Raw genomic sequence first — 17,800 nt, 5'->3', positions numbered from 1 at the left:
AAAAGGAGCCTCTGATTCTGTGATATAATAAGTGAGACCACGTTCCACCTACCAAAACTTGATGGTTCTTTTTCTTTTAACGACTGTGCTTTGTCTGATGTGTGGATGCACAGCTCAGGGACTAAAGTGTTTCCTGCTCACCTGCCAGGCCACAAAAGAAGGATTGCTCCTGGCCGGGCGCGGTGGTTCACGCCTATAATCCCAGCACTTTGGGAGACCAAGGTGAGTGGATCACCTGAGGTCAGGAGTTCAAGACCAGCCTGTCCAACATGGTGAAACTCTGTCTGTACTAAAAATATAAAAATTAGCCAGGTGTGGTGGCAGGCACCTGTAATACCAGCTACTCAGGAGGCTGAGGCAGAAGAATTGCTTGAACCCAGGAGATGGAAGTTGCAGTGAGCCGAGATCATGCTGTCACACTCCAGCCAGTGAGCCGAGATCGCGCCATCACACTCCAGCCTGGGGCACAAGAGCAAGACTTCATCTCAAAACAAAACAAACAAACAAACAAAAGAAGTAGTGCTCCTTCAGGATGAAGTTACCTGTCTACTTCTGCTACACTGACCTCAGAAACTTGTCCTTTCCTGCAAAGTACTTCAGACATAGGTCAAAAGGCAAATCATGGGAAGTGCTGGGATTTAAAGTTTCTTGATTTGAATGGCCATTCTAATTCAACGTGAATCCAAGACCACAGACTTGACAATCACCTGATTCGAAATATGCGAAAAGTGCTTGAGTCTTTAAAAGATGGGGTTCATCTCACCTTTCACTATTCCTCTCCCAAACTTCAAAGAGATGCTGTCAAGTTTCTTAGCTAACTTTGCTATCCTACAACATAAACAACTCTCACTCATACAAAAACTAATGAAAAGGAATTGGCTTTCCAGAGGGACTTTGAGACCAATGTCGGGCAATCTGTCACTTTTCAAAATAAAATTATGGAAGTATGTACAGCTCTGTTTTCATAATGTTAGATCAAGTCTTTGCTCAAATTATATGTTTTCAGAGAAGCCCTCCCATCCCTGCACTGCCTACTTCCCTCCTCTGGTTTTCTCTTCTTCATAGCATTCATCACCTTCTAATATACAATGTAATCTACTATTTGTCTTGAATGTCAGCTCCGCAGGGGAAGGACGTTTGTCTAGCCATTCTTGTATTCTCAGCACATAGAAGTGTCTGGCAAGATAGTAGACATTCAGTAAAACTTTGTTGAATGAATAAATGTGTGGTGGGACATAAGGCATCAATTAAATCCAATAAGTTGGTGACGGTGAGGGGCAAGAATGAGTTTTTGAGAGAAACAAAGGTGATTAAGATACAGCCCCTCTTCCTAAAGATGATCACCTAGCAAGGGACACAAGTGTACAAACAATTACACTCAAAGGCTAAGCAGGACATGGGCAGTAGACACAAGACAACTCACCAGCGAGCCTTGACCTGCAGAACTTTGAAAGCAAAGGACATACAAGCTGAATGTTACACAGACACAAGAGTGTAACACCTATGGCCATGGAGAAGAAGGGCAACCTCGCTATGAACATTGCAACCATGAGGGTCAGAGCAGGGCAGAGGGGGTTGTGCATAAACCGCCTCTCATTTATCCTCAAGCCTGATTACCTAAGTGAACTGTTATGTTTTCTTTTTCCTACCTAGAATCCTCTTAAACCAGAGGCAGATTTGACCTAAGAGGTATGCAATTTAGTTGCGTCTACATGGCCCAATATGGAAGGAAATTTTGGCAAACACCCAGTTAATCTAGTCAGTATGAATTGCTTTTCCACATGAGGCTGGCCCAAAAATCCCACTTTGAAGCCTTATCAAAATAAATAGGTCATTTAGACATCTGTGTCACTTAGACACAGAGCCTGTGGGAGAAATGAAATAGAGGAAGGGCCCAGCCTCAGCAGGGAGCCTCACGTGGCCATGGCAAGGCTGTGCCCAGCAAATGTGCCACTTCACTCTCCACACTTTTCATATTTAAAAGTCAGCCATTTCTTCCAAGCCTTTTCCTCCTAGGTCTTTTTTTCCCTTTGCCCATCTAATATCTTCAACAGTACCTCCATTATGCTCCACGCAGCAGGGTCGGCTCCGAGGCGGAGGGGCTGTTGGATTCCAGGACAAGATCCTTAAGCAAAGGAAACCTGATCCAGGATGTTTTTTTCCCTGTGAGTTCCAAGTTTGGGGAAAGCGTTCCTTGGATATTTTCCTTCTTCCAAGGTCTCAGTGGATGCCAAGCTCCTCTGTTGCTCTTTGGGATGTAAGATGCCACTGAAGTGAAGGTTGAAGAGCCCCGCTAGAATGGTGGGATGCAGTGAGGACTTGGTCCTGAGCTTCAAGGCCAGGTGGACAGAGACTCTGGCACCTGACAGTAGGGGAGGAAGGAGGATGCTGGGTAATGCCTACGCCTAACATCCAGGCAGACCACCCATAGCCATCAGCCCTGTCTGTCTTCTGGGGTGGGATTTCTCAAACCAGGGTCCAGGATAATAATCCACCTCTTCTTTTAAAAGAAAGCCATGATTTATTTTATTTTATTTTATTTTTATTATTTTATATATATTATATATATATATATATATATATATATATATTTTTTTTTTTTTTTTTTTTTTTTTTTTTTTTGCTTTGGAGACAGGGTCTCACTTTGTCATCTAGGCTGGGGTGCAATAGTGTAACCATAGCTCACTGCCGTCTTGAACTCCTGGCCTCAAGTGATCCTCCCACCTTGGCCTCCCAAAGTGCTGGGATTACAGCCATGAGCCACCACACCCAGCCTGAGAGCCAAACTTTATTTAAATTTGGGAATCACTGTTCCAGGAGCACAGAAATAAAACTGTCCTTCCTCCTTTATAGCCCTCGGGCTTCTCTTCCTTTTCAAGGCCTTCCTCAATGAACTTGGTAACCTCATCTCACCAAGATAAGCATGGTAGAGGGGCAAGCAGGATTGAATAGACTACATGTATATGGTGTGTATTTTTAAAATCACCATTTAGCACATGTTTATTTAATCCTCATAGCAACCGTAGAAAGCACTTGTTATTAATGCTTTTCAGAGAAGCAGAACTGGAGGTTCAAAGCAGCAACATGACCAAGGTCACTCCACAAGGCCAATGTCTGCCACTGGGATTTCAATCCCAGGTTAACTGATCGTAAGTCCCATCTCCTAACTGCCAAATAATCCCCAGGCCCACCAGAGAGAAAGGATACTTTCATGATGACATCCTAGGCCCTGCGTCTACTTTGCCTCAGGGCAGGGCTGAGGGTGGGGACTTGAGGAGCAGAGACTGCAGCAGACAAGAAGCTGGTCCTGAGCTGTGGGTTGGGAAGATTCGGGCCGCACAGTAGGTCTGGCGGGTGGAGCGCAGGACGAAGGAACGCTTAGAGGAGAGCAGCTTCTGCAGGACTGGTGTCTGGGAGAGGCTGCTCCTCCCCAAAGACTGGACCTATTAGAAGTACAGGACCTCTGATGGAGACGGAGTTTTAGGGGGTCACCTAGTCCAGCCCTTGACCAGTACATGTCATAACCTGTCGGACAGCCCAACAACAAACACCACTGCTCACCTGTAGGTTCTTCCCTGTCAGAGTCAGAGTGAATCTTCCTCCTCGTGGGCGTAGCTCTCTGAGGAAGCTGAGGGCTTTGGGTCTCCAGGCTACCATTGATTTGAGCATTTCTCCTGTGCATCTTCATTCTTTCAAGAAAGGAGGTCTGGTTCTGGCTACCAAAGGCCCCTGCTCTGCTGGGAGCATGAGCAGCCTTGCCCATTGCTGGGCTCGGCTGAAAGGTCTGCATTCAGAAGCCAGGATTTCCAAGGATAAACAGGGTTAGGTGCTGCCAGCCTTCTCAGCGGCAACCAGAAATTCAATGAGAAGTTTTGGGGAAAATTCATCTTTTTCCACCCAGTCATTGAGAGCAAGGTTTTATGACACAGGGGATGAAGAGAGAGGCTTTTGTGGGCTGATGTCGCTGTGTTGCTGGCCTCCAGTCAGGTCACAAGGTGGAGTACTGCATGCCGGCGGGGACGTTTGGGCTTTCAGACAGCTGAGGCATCAGAGCTGAAGGAAATATCTTCCCAGAGATGTCTGGCCATATTTCTAGGACCAGGTTAAAAGCTTCACACAGAAGCTGAGTTAACACTGGTATGTCTATGAGAGGTCATGTCCAGAAACAGCTTTCTCCTTCCAACAGAGACTTTGTAGGAAAAAAATCTCCATGCTCATATTTCTCTACCCCAGGAGGCTCTCCTGGAATCTAAGAGGCCATTTAGTGTCAAATTCTGCCCCACCAAGCATCACATAATGGTGATACTGTTAAGGACATCATATATGTGAGGCTGAATTATCCACAATGGCTGGCAATGTCTTCATTCTCCAGAATGAGGCTCTGGCCTCTTTGCTTTGGCAAGAGTTGATCTCAGGATTGCCTGAAACCAGAAACTCCAGGCAAAGCTCTTTGGGTCACTCTTCTGAAAAGGAATCACAATAATAAGATCTGTTATCTTGGTACTCTATAAAGCCAAGGTGTCGGCCTTCACTACAGTGAAAAGTGAGTTTGTCAGAACCAGTGTGATTGTCTGCTGATTAAGCCATCTGCCACCATGGAAATGGATCGAGATTGTCAACTGGTGCACTGGTGCCGACAGGCACATTTTTACACACTGGGCCTTTGGCTGCCACCTCAAGTTTGTCTTTCCAGAAGTCAGTTCTTGGGAGGCAGACTCCAGGCACCACATTCTAGAGGGCCTCCATGCACGCTCAGGCTTCTTCTCACAGCAGGCACACCCCTCCTAAGCCGCACTCCACGCGCTGATGGGCGGTTGGGGCAGGAGCTCTCACGCAGCTCTGCAAGGGGGTTTGTGTGGGGCTGTGAGCCACTAGGTCGGTTCCCTGGTCCAGACTTCTGCATTCAGGATATAGACATAGCTCTGTGTGTATGTTGGGGACTGGAGATAACCACACTGCTAAATTTTTCTTGAGTGACTTTTAGTAGGGAAAAAAAAATGAACCCTCTCTTCAACAATGACATTGTTAAAAACACACAAAATGCACATCACTTCACCAAGCAGCATTCAGGCCTTGATTTCCCTGTGGGAACAAGCTTTTAGCCTATGCCTCATAACTAGGTGGATTGTGATCCACTCTACTCAGAGGGGACACAGGAGTGATGCAGTCTTTACCCCTTAATACCCCAGATGGAAATCTTATGCCAGAGGCTTAATTTAGTGAAGTCAGGGTAGGAGCACTGGGTTCTCTTCAACTAGTGATATCATGAACAATAAGAAGAATTGTGTATATGTAGCAAGTAGGAGAAAATATTGGCCAAGTTTATCTATTCATTCAACAAATACTTACATTCTACTAACTCTGTGTGGGGGCCTGTTCTAAGTGCTTGGATATATCTGACCCAACAGAGATCCCTACTCTTACGGACCTGATGTTCAGGAGGGAGGGGGATATGAACCATAAACGACAAACACTAATTAATTACTGATTAAATTATGTGATAAGTGGAAATAGAAGAGCAGAGGAAGGAGGATGAGGGAGTTGCGGGGAGGAGGGAATTAATGTGGATTTGGGAGGCTGCCCAACATGTTTCTGGGTCTGAATTTTTTTTGGTCTATGACACAAACCATATTCTTGATTGCTAACATCCACTGAGGCCCCCTCTGTGCTGGGCACCCTGCTGGGTGTTTACTTGGGTATCTCATTTGCTCTGCAAGACTGGCCTGGTTCTTCATACCCCTAGGGCAGAATGCAAGACTTTAGTTCTTGGCCTTCTGCATCTTCATGCTTTTTCTTTGGAGCAGAAATTGCTCTGAAAATGCTGGTTTTAACTTAAATCTTACATTGACCAGACGTCTCTTTGAGCCCCAGAGCCTACGGAGTGCTTTTGTTAAAACACAGAGCCAATGGGCTCAGGCTGTCCTTTGTGCAGCCAGGTACCAGTGGGAGGATTTTCCATGCAGTTACTTGGGAATGAAAAAGAAATGAGAGGGAGGCCTGCGGTCTTTGCTACTCTGACTCCACAGGCTGCTGGGATGGACGCTGGATGAAGACACCAGCTTAGGGCATGGCCTGTTGCTATTTATGACTCTATTACTTCACAGTGAGAGCACAGTTCAGGCTGACTGCTGGGTGGCCTCTGTGTTTCTGTCACTTCCTTTTTTCACCTATGTGAGGACTGTAGCATTGGTTGGGACTTCCAAAGTCCTGTTAGCCAGGCTTCTGCATCAGATGGGCCTGTGGACACACTGCCCCATGAAACGCTGCCTCCTTCCTAAGGCCCTGGGGCATCACAGAAAGATGGGGCTGCCAAGCTACTGCTCTGATAAGGCACACCTTCAACCAGGCTCCAGCACTCAGAGCTACGGGAAAATCCCATGGTTATCCACCCTCTGTTGGTGACAGGGAATTCTGTCATGCCTTCAGATTTTTGCATGTCTGCTCTGTCCCTGGAACTAGCATAAGAGAACAGGGAGAAAAGCTGATAAGAAGTCAGTGATAACTATAGCCATGGCCATAATTTAGGCTCCAAAAAAAAATAATTGTGAGTGGTTACCAGATAGCTTTCAGAGAGGGTTGAAGCCTTCAGTAGACTAACGATTGAGCAGAAAAAATGTTTAGAAAAACTTGAGACAGATTTTATCCATGCAAGCAAGTCAGAAGTCAAGTCAGAAGTTCAGATGACATGTACGATTCCTGGAATTTAGTGATTTTTTTTTTCTTTTTGTTTGAATGTGTCACTTCTCTTCTACTTTCTGTTCTGCTCCCACTAGAATGATCTCCTTCCCCCAGGCCGTCGGATCCACCCCACATACCACCACAAGCTCATTCTTCACCACACCCTGTTTTCTAGCATGGCTGCATGCACAAAACCTCCCTTAGTTCCCACTGCCTGCAGTGCCAAGGTCACAGAATTTACTGAGCTACCATCAGCAAGACCTTGAGCATGCCTCGGCCCTCTCTTCTCTCCCTCTACATTGCTCTCCTTCAGTGGTACAGCTCCTCCCATGGCTGTCTCTAGACCTCACCTTGACATCTCGCCACCCACCTCTGCCTTGTTCCTGCCTGATCCACTCCCGTCTCTCGGCCCTAGTTCCACTCACCTCTCCCTCAACCTCCGGGAGTCCTTTGTGTTTCCTCCACGCCTTAGGCACATGACCCGTGTTTCTCACAGTCACAGTTACCCTCTCATACTCACATGCAAGGACAAGAAACGTGTTTCCTATTACTTCACACCCACTCCCTGGCCATGCACACAATGCAGTGTAGAAGTTGGTCCCAAATCTATTACCGGAGGCCTAAGCAGCAGCCTCCTCCTGCTCAAAGAAAAATGTTCTGCCACTGCCAACATTGCACTTCCTCAGCGAGACATCTCAGAAAATGCCCATCAGAGCCTTCCACCTCATTCCAAGCTTGCAAACAAGCTGGTTTTTCATTTGTCTTGTTTGTTTTTAAGCAAGAAGCATCCCTTTAGAGGAGGAATTAGGAAAGAAAAAAAAAGTCAAACAAAAACAAAAACAGGAGTGGAGCTTTGCCTCTCTCTTTTGTCCCCTGCCTTGCCCTTCCTCCCTATCCCATCCCCCTCACTTTCTGTGTTGCTTTTCATGCCAGTTGCTAAAGACTGTAATTTTAAAACTGAACTGGCTTTTCCAGAGCCTTGAGGAATGTGCATCTGCACGTGGATTTTTCCACAAAAAAAAAAAAGTCCCTGTTTTTTGGATCTTCTTAGCCAGAAACAATGAGGCCAGGCAATCAGAGTCCACCCGTCTCCCAACTCTTATCCTAATTTGTTTGAGAGGCTCAGAAGGGGCTGAAGGGCATGGTTTGTGTTTCACCCTGTCAGACTCTTGTTTGATGAGGTTTGTGCTCCATTTGTTCGGATGGTTTTTATGGTTTCTTTGTTGTTCATGGAATGACTTTGAAAGTCATAATTCTGTATCCTCAAGCTCCTCTGCTATTCCTGCTCAATGTCTCAATGGGACTCCACCACAAGAAAGGGAAGAAAGAAGTTTCCAGCTAGTTAGTTAATCAATTTCTGAGCACGTTTGTGGAAGCATGTGGAATCTTTCAAGAAAGAGGTTACGATCACAAAAGTTCACATTTGAGGAGTATTCTCCAAGACAATCGAGAAGCAAGCCCTTAGTCATGCCCAGGTGGGGAGCAGGTCTCCATCCACTCATTTCCTGATCCAGCCCCTCTCCCAGCCACATTTCTGGCCTCTTCCCTTTCTCTGTGGTCATCAGCCCAGTCCTCTCCACTGTCAATAGAAAAGCCCGAGAGCCCTCAGAGAGCCTGGAATGTGCTCCCACCCCTGTGATGTCATCCCACACCATCCATGTCCTGAAATCGGGGACTGGAGTTGGCCCCCAGGAATGTCACAGCCCTGGGCTTTGAGACACTCTTTTTATGGGCCTTTCACCCAGTCCAGACCTTGCCTACTCTTCAGAGCTGCTTGAAGGATTTTGCCTCAGAACTATGGACATTTAAAAAATGTCTAACCTTGAGTAAGTTTATATTTGTAGAAGGCTTCATAAGGTGCTTTTCTATCTGTTATCTCATTTGGTCATTTCCACAACCCCATAAGGTAGATAAAACATAAATTTTTATTTCCACATTAAAGAAAATTGAAGCCCAGAGGAGACTTTTGATTTATCCAAGGTTTCACAACAAATAGTGTCAGGGAGAGAAGTTGAACCAATCCTCTGACTTCACATTCAGGGTTCTTCCCATTACTTTGGCTCCCAGATCTTCTCAAAGAGTGTTAAGGTTCTTTCTGCCACACCAACCCCAGGGGGTGAGTATACTTCCAGAATTTAGGGATGCTTTAAAAGCCATTGCTGAAGTGAATTTTATTTCTCCTGATCACTACAGATAATGCTCACGCAACTTTTCTGAGAAGCAGGCGATGCTAATGTACCCCTATTTGTTATTGTTCATTAGACCCTTCTTATGACTCAGTCAGAAGAGGAGCGTGGGGCAATAACATGAATTCTGGCCTCAACAAAAGTAAGTAAATGTCTGATAATTCTTTGGAGGAAAGCATGTTTCTGAGGACAGGGTTGGAGAACAGGATCATAAGATATAGGAGAGCAGCAAACATTTGTTTCCCTGCTTTTTGAGTAGACATCAAAATTATTTGCCAATTTAGGGCCTTTCCATGATACCCAGTCCTTGAAAGATGGTATGAGATTTTCATTTAGATTTTTGAGTTTTGTTTCATTGCACTCGGTTTTAGAACATTGGAAGTTTGAAGGTTTTCTTGAGACAAGGTTCTATACCAATGAATGGTCACTGTCACTGGCTGTGGCTTCTGTTATTTAAATCAAGATAATGACTCTCTATAACTTTGCTCCCCTAACTGTTGAGGCTAAGTCATACCAATTTCCCCATCCCCCTTGATACTGGGTAGACTTCAACATATCATCACTTGGTGGAGAAATTGATGTCTCAGACCCCCGCCATCTTCTCCACATCTTCCATCCCTGATGAGAAGATGCCGGGGGGTCTGCGACATCAATTTCTCCACCAAGTGGTGAGATGATGGCATGTCGAAGTCTACCCAATATCTCCCATTGACGGAATAAGGGGCAAGAATGACTCATGAACTCTTGTACCAGAAATCAATCTTGACATGCCTAGGAAGCAAAATATGAAGCACATGAGTAGGTGGTAAAGGGAATTCTTTCAAGAAAGAGGTTGGGGTTACAAATTAATGCCCAAACAATAACCGAGACCCCTTCCAATTATGTGTATTAATTATTTACTTACTCTGCACATGACATTTGGCAATATAAGATTCACAAAGATGAATCAGATATGCACTGGTCCCATAAGCGGGAGAAAGAAACCACACACACACAGAACTCTTTTCATCTGGTTGGTATCAAGGAAAGCTTGTGGACCTGGTAGCACTTGAGTCAGCTCCGGAAGGAGAGGCAGGATTTGGACCTGTGGCAGTGTGGGCTGGGGAAGAAATCAGCTTGGCATGTCTGACAGTCAGAGAGGACCTCAGGTTCCTGGAGTTTAGGATGTGTGATGCAGAAGAAGTCTGGAAAGGTAAGAAACAGAATTGTAAATGATGCTATGAAGATAGGCCTTAGTTCTTTAGGCAATGAGGAGTTACTAAGGTTTTGAACAGTGGCTTGCATGGTGGATTGTGGGGAGAGAAAAGAGTAATGAGGACACCAGTCAGACTAAGCCACAAACCATGCAAGAAGCAACACAGATCTGCAACGCAGAAGTGATCATGGGAATGGAAAGGGTGTGTGAGAGATACCAAGGAGGAAACTCACAAGACAGGGACACCACGAAGCATCTGATCTTTGCTCAGATGTCACTTTCTCAGTCAGGACTTCTCTAACTTTCCGATTTGAAAATGAAATCCACAGCCTCAGTATCATCAGTGATGCTCTACTGTTGGTTTACTTTTTAAAAATTTGAAAATGAAAAGGTGACATTTGAGCAAACACAAAATTTTAAGAATTTTAAAACGTGTTTGTTGTTGTCTCTCCCATTGGATTGCAAGTTTTACTAGGAATGGCTTGTTCATTCCTGAATCTCCAGCATGGAGAACAGGGCCAGCACATAGCAGATTCTAGGTAAATGTTTCTAAAACAACATGAATAAATGAGTCAGTGGAGAGTGGTTGAAGGAATGAGTGAGAAAGCGTATCTGTCAAGACGTCTCGCTCCCTTGGGGGAGCCGGGTCCTACTCACTGCATTTCTTTCCCTCTTGCCACAGGTCCTCCCCTTGGAGGGGCACAAACGATCAGTAAGAATACAGAGCAACGGCCCCAGCCAGGTACCTGCTCGGGATATGTAATCTCTCCTTTGCTTCCTGCACAGTTGTTGATTCCACACGGTCAACTGGTGGAGGCTTTAAACAATATACCACATATGTTCTCTCTTATTTCTCTCAAAGATGGTCTATCTTTGACCCTAATAGGCCTGTGAATGAAGTAACAGGTACTGAAATCAAGTGGAGACTTGTTAAATATCAAAGGTGAAAGGAACTTGAAGATGAACTGTTCCAATGCTTTATTTTGTTAAATAAAGAAACTGAGGCCCAGCGAGGTGAAGTGACTCGCTAAAAACCATACAGCTGGTTAATGAAAGAAATAGAGCTATAATCCCAGACCCCCAAATTCCTGTCCAAGCCTTTTATACTTCACCAAACCTTACTTTCAGAAATATCCCCACCCTGTGATGGGTCGGCTTAACAATTAAGGCAGAGGAACTTTTAAAGCCGTGGACTTGGAGACTCCGTATTGGAGAGGAACTTGGAGATTTCTGGGTCTATCATACCCTCGCCTCTACCTTACTTGTGCTTATAGTAAAACAGGGCATTGACTCTCGAGCTGGGCCCAATTCCACTATCTGACCCAAAGTCCGCCTCCTGGAATTTCTGCTCAAGCTTTGCCTTCTGGAGAAGCCTTTCTCCTGCTTTCTCCGAAATCCTTTGCGTATCTGAAGACAGCTGCTGTGCCCAAGCCCCAGCTCCTCTCTCTGTCTTCTTATGTGATGCAGCTGAGATGAAGTTCTGAACAAGGCATTTGCTTTAGGGTAGGCAAACATTGTTCTGCATCTCCACAGAAGGCAGAGCAAGAGAAAATCAACCGACATTTCACCTGGAAGGTTAAGAAAAAATTTGCTGACTGTGGATCATAAGTCAGATGTAGAGAGTTTTAAAGACTGTCCAATAACAACAAAATTATGCATTAGGCATCACCTGCCAAAAATACTTTAGTTATCATATCAGTGGTGTGGATGAGAAAGGATGGTCTCAATGGGCTTAAGGACTCTTGAAGTTAATTTATGGTTCTAAGTAGAAACCCAAAAATCATATTGGTATTTTTAAAATTGTAATTATAGTTGAAAAAATAGCAAAATTGCACAAAATACATGACAATTGTGCCAAGTCGAGACCCAGCTCTCTACCATGATTTCCTCAACTAACGAAAAAGGAGATAAACCTCTCACCTAAACCAATATTGCAAAGACTTTTTCATGGCTAAATGAACACATATGTTTTGAGTAAACTGAGATTTTTTAAGAATAGTCATTCTATAGCTAAAATACAAACTCTGGTTTGTGCTGACATTTCTAAGTTTCAAATCACAGAGTGTTATACTAGAAGAAAACTGAGGAATCCAGTAGCGCAACCCACTCATTTGGCAGATGAGAAAAGTGATTCCCAGAAATTGTCCAACAGGTTATTTGTTTATCACATAGCTGCTGCTGAAACCCAGGCTGCTTGGTTTCTAGGCACGTGTTTTTCATGCTACATTTTAAAAAACAGATTAATATTAGTTAGTATTAGGTAGAGCTATTAAAGACCAGTAACCATGAGACCTTCTTTAAACTCATGGAGTCAGCTGTCCGTTGTATCATTGAATATTAGCCAGTTCCTTTCCAAATGTTTTCACTGTTTTGCCTTGGGTAATGACAACATAATCTGCACATTTTAGATGCCAAATAAGAAAAAGTAATCCTGTTCCTATTGTTTGTTGTTTCTGTAATTATTGAGATGAAGACCACAAATGTCATGAAGATCTTTGAGATCTGCAAGTAAAAGCAGTAAAGTTTTCTGAAATCAGTCTTTCCCGTGATCTTGAAATAAAAGTATAAACTCTTATGGTTTTCTTATGGCGGTTGTCATATTTGTAATAACACTGCAGCAAATTTCCTTTTTTATTTCCTTAGATCCATATCAGATCCTGGGCCCAACCAGCAGTCGCCTAGCCAACCCTGGTGAGTTTACCTTGGCCTGCAAGCCTATTTTTTGCCAGAATGTTTCATAGCTTTGTGAAGTCACAGACTTCTGTCCAGACACCTGAGTGGGGAGTAACATACGCCTCTTTCCTTGAAATGTTCAGTATCTGTTTCTGGAGCATGTGAACAAGAGGTCAGGGCTTGTTATGTGGTGTCCAGGTTCATCAGCTGAGGATGCTTCTGGGAATAAACACTTGAACACTGCATATGTGCACTTAGGTGTAGCTAAGTAATAAGTGGCATAGGTAGGCGTTTCAATTGGCGAAAACGGGCAAGAAAGAAAAAGAAGACAACTCCACTCAGCTCTCTGTTGTCTCCCACATGCAAGGCACAAATTAATAAATATTCCAAAGTGCTTTATTTGTGATTTTAGAAAGTGTTGCTGAGTTATCTGGCCTTATAAAAAAGATGTGTCCCGGAAAATTGCAGATATAGTCAATTTGACCTTGTATTTTAAAGATTTAGTATCAAAAATAACTCTCAAGAGGATCCTTCTAAACCAAGTCCATCGAGATTGGGAGCTAGCAGGCTCTTGCAGTAGTGTGGTCCGCTCACCTTCCCATCCCAGGGACTCTGCCTACCCATTCCTTCATGCCTGGACATTCCTGCCAGAGGACAAAGAAGCCACCCAGCATATTCTGGGTATTTTTCTCTCTGCACAAGTTCTCTGCAGAACTTAGAGCTGCAAGCCAAGCTGTAGGACCTGCCAGGGGCCAAAAGCTAAAGCTCGTGAGGCAGCTTCTCCCAATGACTCCCACAGTCATGCCTTGCCCCTGACTCTTTATTGCTGAAAGGGAATTCCCTGGGGGACCTGACCACTAATTAGAAATCAGACAGTGGTTCAGGCCTTTCTAGATGAAGAGATTCAAAAGCCTTACCAATGGGGTTGAGGGAGGATGTCGCTCGCCTAAGATCACACAGCTAGTTCTGGGCAGAGTTTGCACCTCACTTCCCACATTCCATTTACCAGGCCTTGGGGCAAAGCATCTTAGGATCTAACCTCGCTTATGATACCCATCTCCAAGGCAAGCAGAAAGGCAAATCAACAGTGAGAAGAAGGGCTTGTCAGGTCGATCCCGATGTCAAAGGAAACAAAAGGTTTCTTTAAAAGGATGAGAAGCTCCCTGCATTTAGGGAACTGGGTTCTGCCTTCTCTGGACTGAGGTGTTCTGTTCTCTCCCGTTTGCCTCACAACCTGCAGGAAGTGGGCAGATCCAGCTGTGGCAATTCCTCCTGGAGCTGCTCTCCGACAGTGCCAACGCCAGCTGTATCACCTGGGAGGGGACCAACGGGGAGTTCAAAATGACGGACCCCGATGAGGTGGCCAGGCGCTGGGGCGAGCGGAAAAGCAAGCCCAACATGAATTACGACAAGCTGAGCCGGGCCCTCCGATATTACTATGATAAAAACATTATGACCAAAGTGCATGGCAAAAGATATGCCTACAAATTTGACTTCCACGGCATTGCCCAGGCTCTGCAGCCACATCCGACCGAGTCGTCCATGTACAAGTACCCTTCTGACATCTCCTACATGCCTTCCTACCATGCCCACCAGCAGAAGGTGAACTTTGTCCCTCCCCATCCATCCTCCATGCCTGTCACTTCCTCCAGCTTCTTTGGAGCCGCATCACAATACTGGACCTCCCCCACGGGGGGAATCTACCCCAACCCCAACGTCCCCCGCCATCCTAACACCCATGTGCCTTCACACTTAGGCAGCTACTACTAGAAGCTTACTCATCGGTGGCCTTCTAGCTGAAGCCCATCCTGCACACTTACTGGATGCTTTGGACTCTACAGGACATATGTGGCCTTGAAGAGAAGACAAAACTGGATGTTCTTTCTTGTTGGATAGAACCTTTGTATTTGTTCTTTAAAAACATTTTTTTTAATGTTGGTAACTTTTGCTTCCTCTACCTGAACAAAGAGATGGATAATTCCATGGGCCAGTATGCCAGTTTGAATTCTCAGTCTCCTAGCATCTTGTGAGTTGCATATTAAAGTTACTGGAATGGTTATGTCATGGTTCCGAGAAAGAAGCTGTACATTTTCTTTATGTTTTTATGACCAAAGCAGTTTCTTATCAATACACGGGTCTCATTAGGGGTTCAGTACGACACAGAATCATGGACTTAACCAGTCATGTTCTGGTTTGAGATTTAGTGAAAACAGAGGTGGGAAGCTTATAATCTAATTTTAGGAGGACCGAATTCAGTGGATGGCAACTGGAACATTGATTGTAAGGCCAGTGAAGTTTTCACCCAATTGGAATTTGATGGAAAGCAGGTGTGTGTGTTTAAGTCGTCAAGGGCATTGCAGAATCCCCCTCAGTGGACAGTATGCACTCAACTGACCACTCTCTCTAGAAATAGTCAAGATATGAACTAAGAAATTTTAATGCAAATACATACATTCCTGAAAGACGGGGAATTAAATAACTATTTTTTTTTAAATGATGACAGTGGGTCCCAGAACTTGGAAAAGTTGTAGGGATTTCTAAACTCAAACAGATTCGCAAGCGCTGTGCGCTTGTCAGACCATCCGACCAGGGTCAACCAATCAGAAGGCAACTTACTGTATAAATTATGCAGAGTTATTTTCCTATATCTCACAGTATTAAAAATAAATAATTAAAAATTAAGAATAAATAAACGAGTTGACCTCGGTCACAAAAGCAGTTTTACTATGGAATCAGTCGCTGTTATTTTTTTTTAATGTAATTTGTACATCTTTTATCAATCTGTACATTTGGGCTGTTTGTACGTTTTTATAGCTGGTTTTTAAAAAGCATAATATGACTATTGCTGAAAAGGAAACAGGGCTGTTTAAGTCACTGACTTACGAGAAAGCAAAGCACTGGTACAGTTATTTAACAGGCATACACAAGCAAGGAAAGATAATCCATTTAGATCTTTAATGCTTTGGAAATGTGTGTAACAGTACTGCAATAATCACAGCTCTGGGAAAAACAACAAAACTTTCCCTTGTGGAGAGGAGGGATTTTCCTGCTCTATATATGCAGCATATTTTTAGACATTAAAATATATATAATTTTGCAGGTAATTGTTGACTTTTTTAACTATATGAAGTGTTAAGCTGACAACTGTCAATGAAGACCATGTTGTAAAATAATTTGACTAAATAAATGGTTCCTTCTCTCAGCGCTGAGGACAGTTTTCTTATTTGCCGCCCCCGTTAGGTCAAAGGGTTTTTTTCTGGGGAACTTTCCTATTTACTTCCTGCACCATCAAGAATTTTTCAAATGTACATACTGCAGTGCAGCACACGGTATAAAATCAATGTGGTTTTTCATTGTTGTTGATGATGTTTGTAGTGTTTTTTCCTGTGTGGTATTTAAATCTTCCCTAGCCTAAAAGGGTTTTATAAAATGGCAGCCAAGGCCATGGATAACCTGTGTGTAAGGAACAGAGCAAAGCGAACTGGTCTATCCAGACTTGTCTGTGAGATTTAACTCTGCAGCCTCCCCGGGGCACTTCAGACCCAGGTGGCCCCCTTCTGCTACTCCCGCAGAGAGTGAGCGCCCTGCTTCCCTCAGGTCTCAGACCAGGATTTTATGGCTCATGCAGATTTTTAAGGTCATTTTTCTTCCCAAGGAAGAAACTTGCCTCCAATTGCTTCACTATTAGGTAGCTTGTTTTCATTTTCTCTATTTTACAATGAAAAGAGCGAGACCTGGGAAGTCCTTGATTTGCAAGGAATTCGACTCGTAGCATTGGTAATCCTAGAACCTTCTTTGGGTAACACTGAGTACCTTCAGGACAACGTGTCTACCTAAATGAAATGGGATGTGTTTCAGAACAATGGTCTCCAATTTTTTTTTTTAATCTTGCACCCTGCCATTTAAAAAGTTGTGTAAAGCACATATTCTCAACATATGCACACTGATTTATAAATCATATATACAAACTGTTACATTATTCTTCATATTAGAAAACAAATACAAAATAGGACATTTTAAATGGTGTTATAAAAATAAATTGAAACTAAAATTCTACTGTTTTCTTCCTATTTTCTCTATACTGAACATCCTCTGCTGTTAACTCTCAAAACAAAGAAGTTAGTCTTTAGTGAAAAAAGTGTGTGTGCATGTACTGGGTTTCTAGTGACTTCTAAGAAAGGAGAAAATTAAAACTTGGTATTAGTGGCCCAAGCATAGAAGGAGGAATGATGAAGGCCAGGTATGTTTAAGAACCATCTAGCTGAATTCTTTTGCAGATCTCCATCTCAGCCACGCAATTTCCCCATCAATTTTGAAATCTGCAAAGTATTCATTAGGGAAAATGGAGGCATATATTTCTGAGTGCTGTAAGAAGATGCTCAGCCCATTAGTTCATCCTTTTAAAGGTTTTCTTTATGTGTCCTACTCAAACACTGGCTCAGGCTCATCTTCTCTACAGAGTCATCGAGCTTCAGCCAAATCTCGCCCCCTGAATATGTTCCACAGTGATTTGTCCTACGCCTCAGAAGCCGGCCCACTCGCTGACAGGACTGAGGCACCATTTTCTCCTCATAAGCATTTGTACAGAGGGAGGACTGGCATTTAGTCTCCTGCAATGCCCAGATTGAACGTTTGCTAGCTGGCTCCAGGGCATGCAGCTGACTAGTCACAGAAGACAAACAGAATCTTTGCCCTCCTGGCTGCTAGTCCAGTCTTTTCCCTACTGGATCATTCTGTGCCTGTGCCATGAGGTTTCTGCCATCTAACAAACAGTGCCGGCCAAGCAAAGCGGGCATGCAGGCTTGCAAGCGGTTCTCATGGAAGCTATTCCTCCCCACAGTTTGGGACACTGAACAACAGTCCTTTAGCGGGAGGTCGTCTTAGTCCATTTGGTCTGCTATAACAAACTACCACAGACTGGGTGGCTCATAAAAATAGAACTTTATTTCTCACAGTTCTGGAGGCTGCGAAGTCCAAGGTGAAGGTACCAGAAGATTCAGTGTCTGGTGAGGGCCCTTGCCTTGGTTTATAGAGGAAACCTTCTCACTGTGTGCTGACATGGTGGAAG

The 17,800-nt window shown here is 44.1% G+C and overlaps 1 protein-coding gene across 2 annotated transcripts in view; it reads left to right on the top strand.

Annotated features, from left to right (window-relative positions):
* The window catches only part of FLI1 (Fli-1 proto-oncogene, ETS transcription factor), a 119,479-nt gene extending 102,691 nt beyond the window's left edge, over positions 1–16,788 (top strand). For both annotated transcript variants that reach the window (XM_010353029.2, XM_030918461.1), the window contains exons 6-9: positions 8,941–9,006; positions 10,742–10,801; positions 12,703–12,750; positions 13,973–16,788. In XM_010353029.2, coding sequence (XP_010351331.1) covers positions 8,941–9,006; positions 10,742–10,801; positions 12,703–12,750; positions 13,973–14,502 — 704 coding nt within the window. In that variant the 3' untranslated portion in view covers positions 14,503–16,788. The remainder of the gene's footprint in view (positions 1–8,940; positions 9,007–10,741; positions 10,802–12,702; positions 12,751–13,972) is intronic.
* The last annotated feature ends 1,012 nt before the right edge of the window (positions 16,789–17,800 follow it).

This window comes from Rhinopithecus roxellana, chromosome 15 (assembly GCF_007565055.1).
Source record: "Rhinopithecus roxellana isolate Shanxi Qingling chromosome 15, ASM756505v1, whole genome shotgun sequence".
Lineage (NCBI taxonomy): Eukaryota > Metazoa > Chordata > Mammalia > Primates > Cercopithecidae > Rhinopithecus > Rhinopithecus roxellana.
The sequence above is the reverse complement of the archived record's forward strand: the minus strand, read 5'-3'. Positions and strand labels throughout refer to the sequence as shown.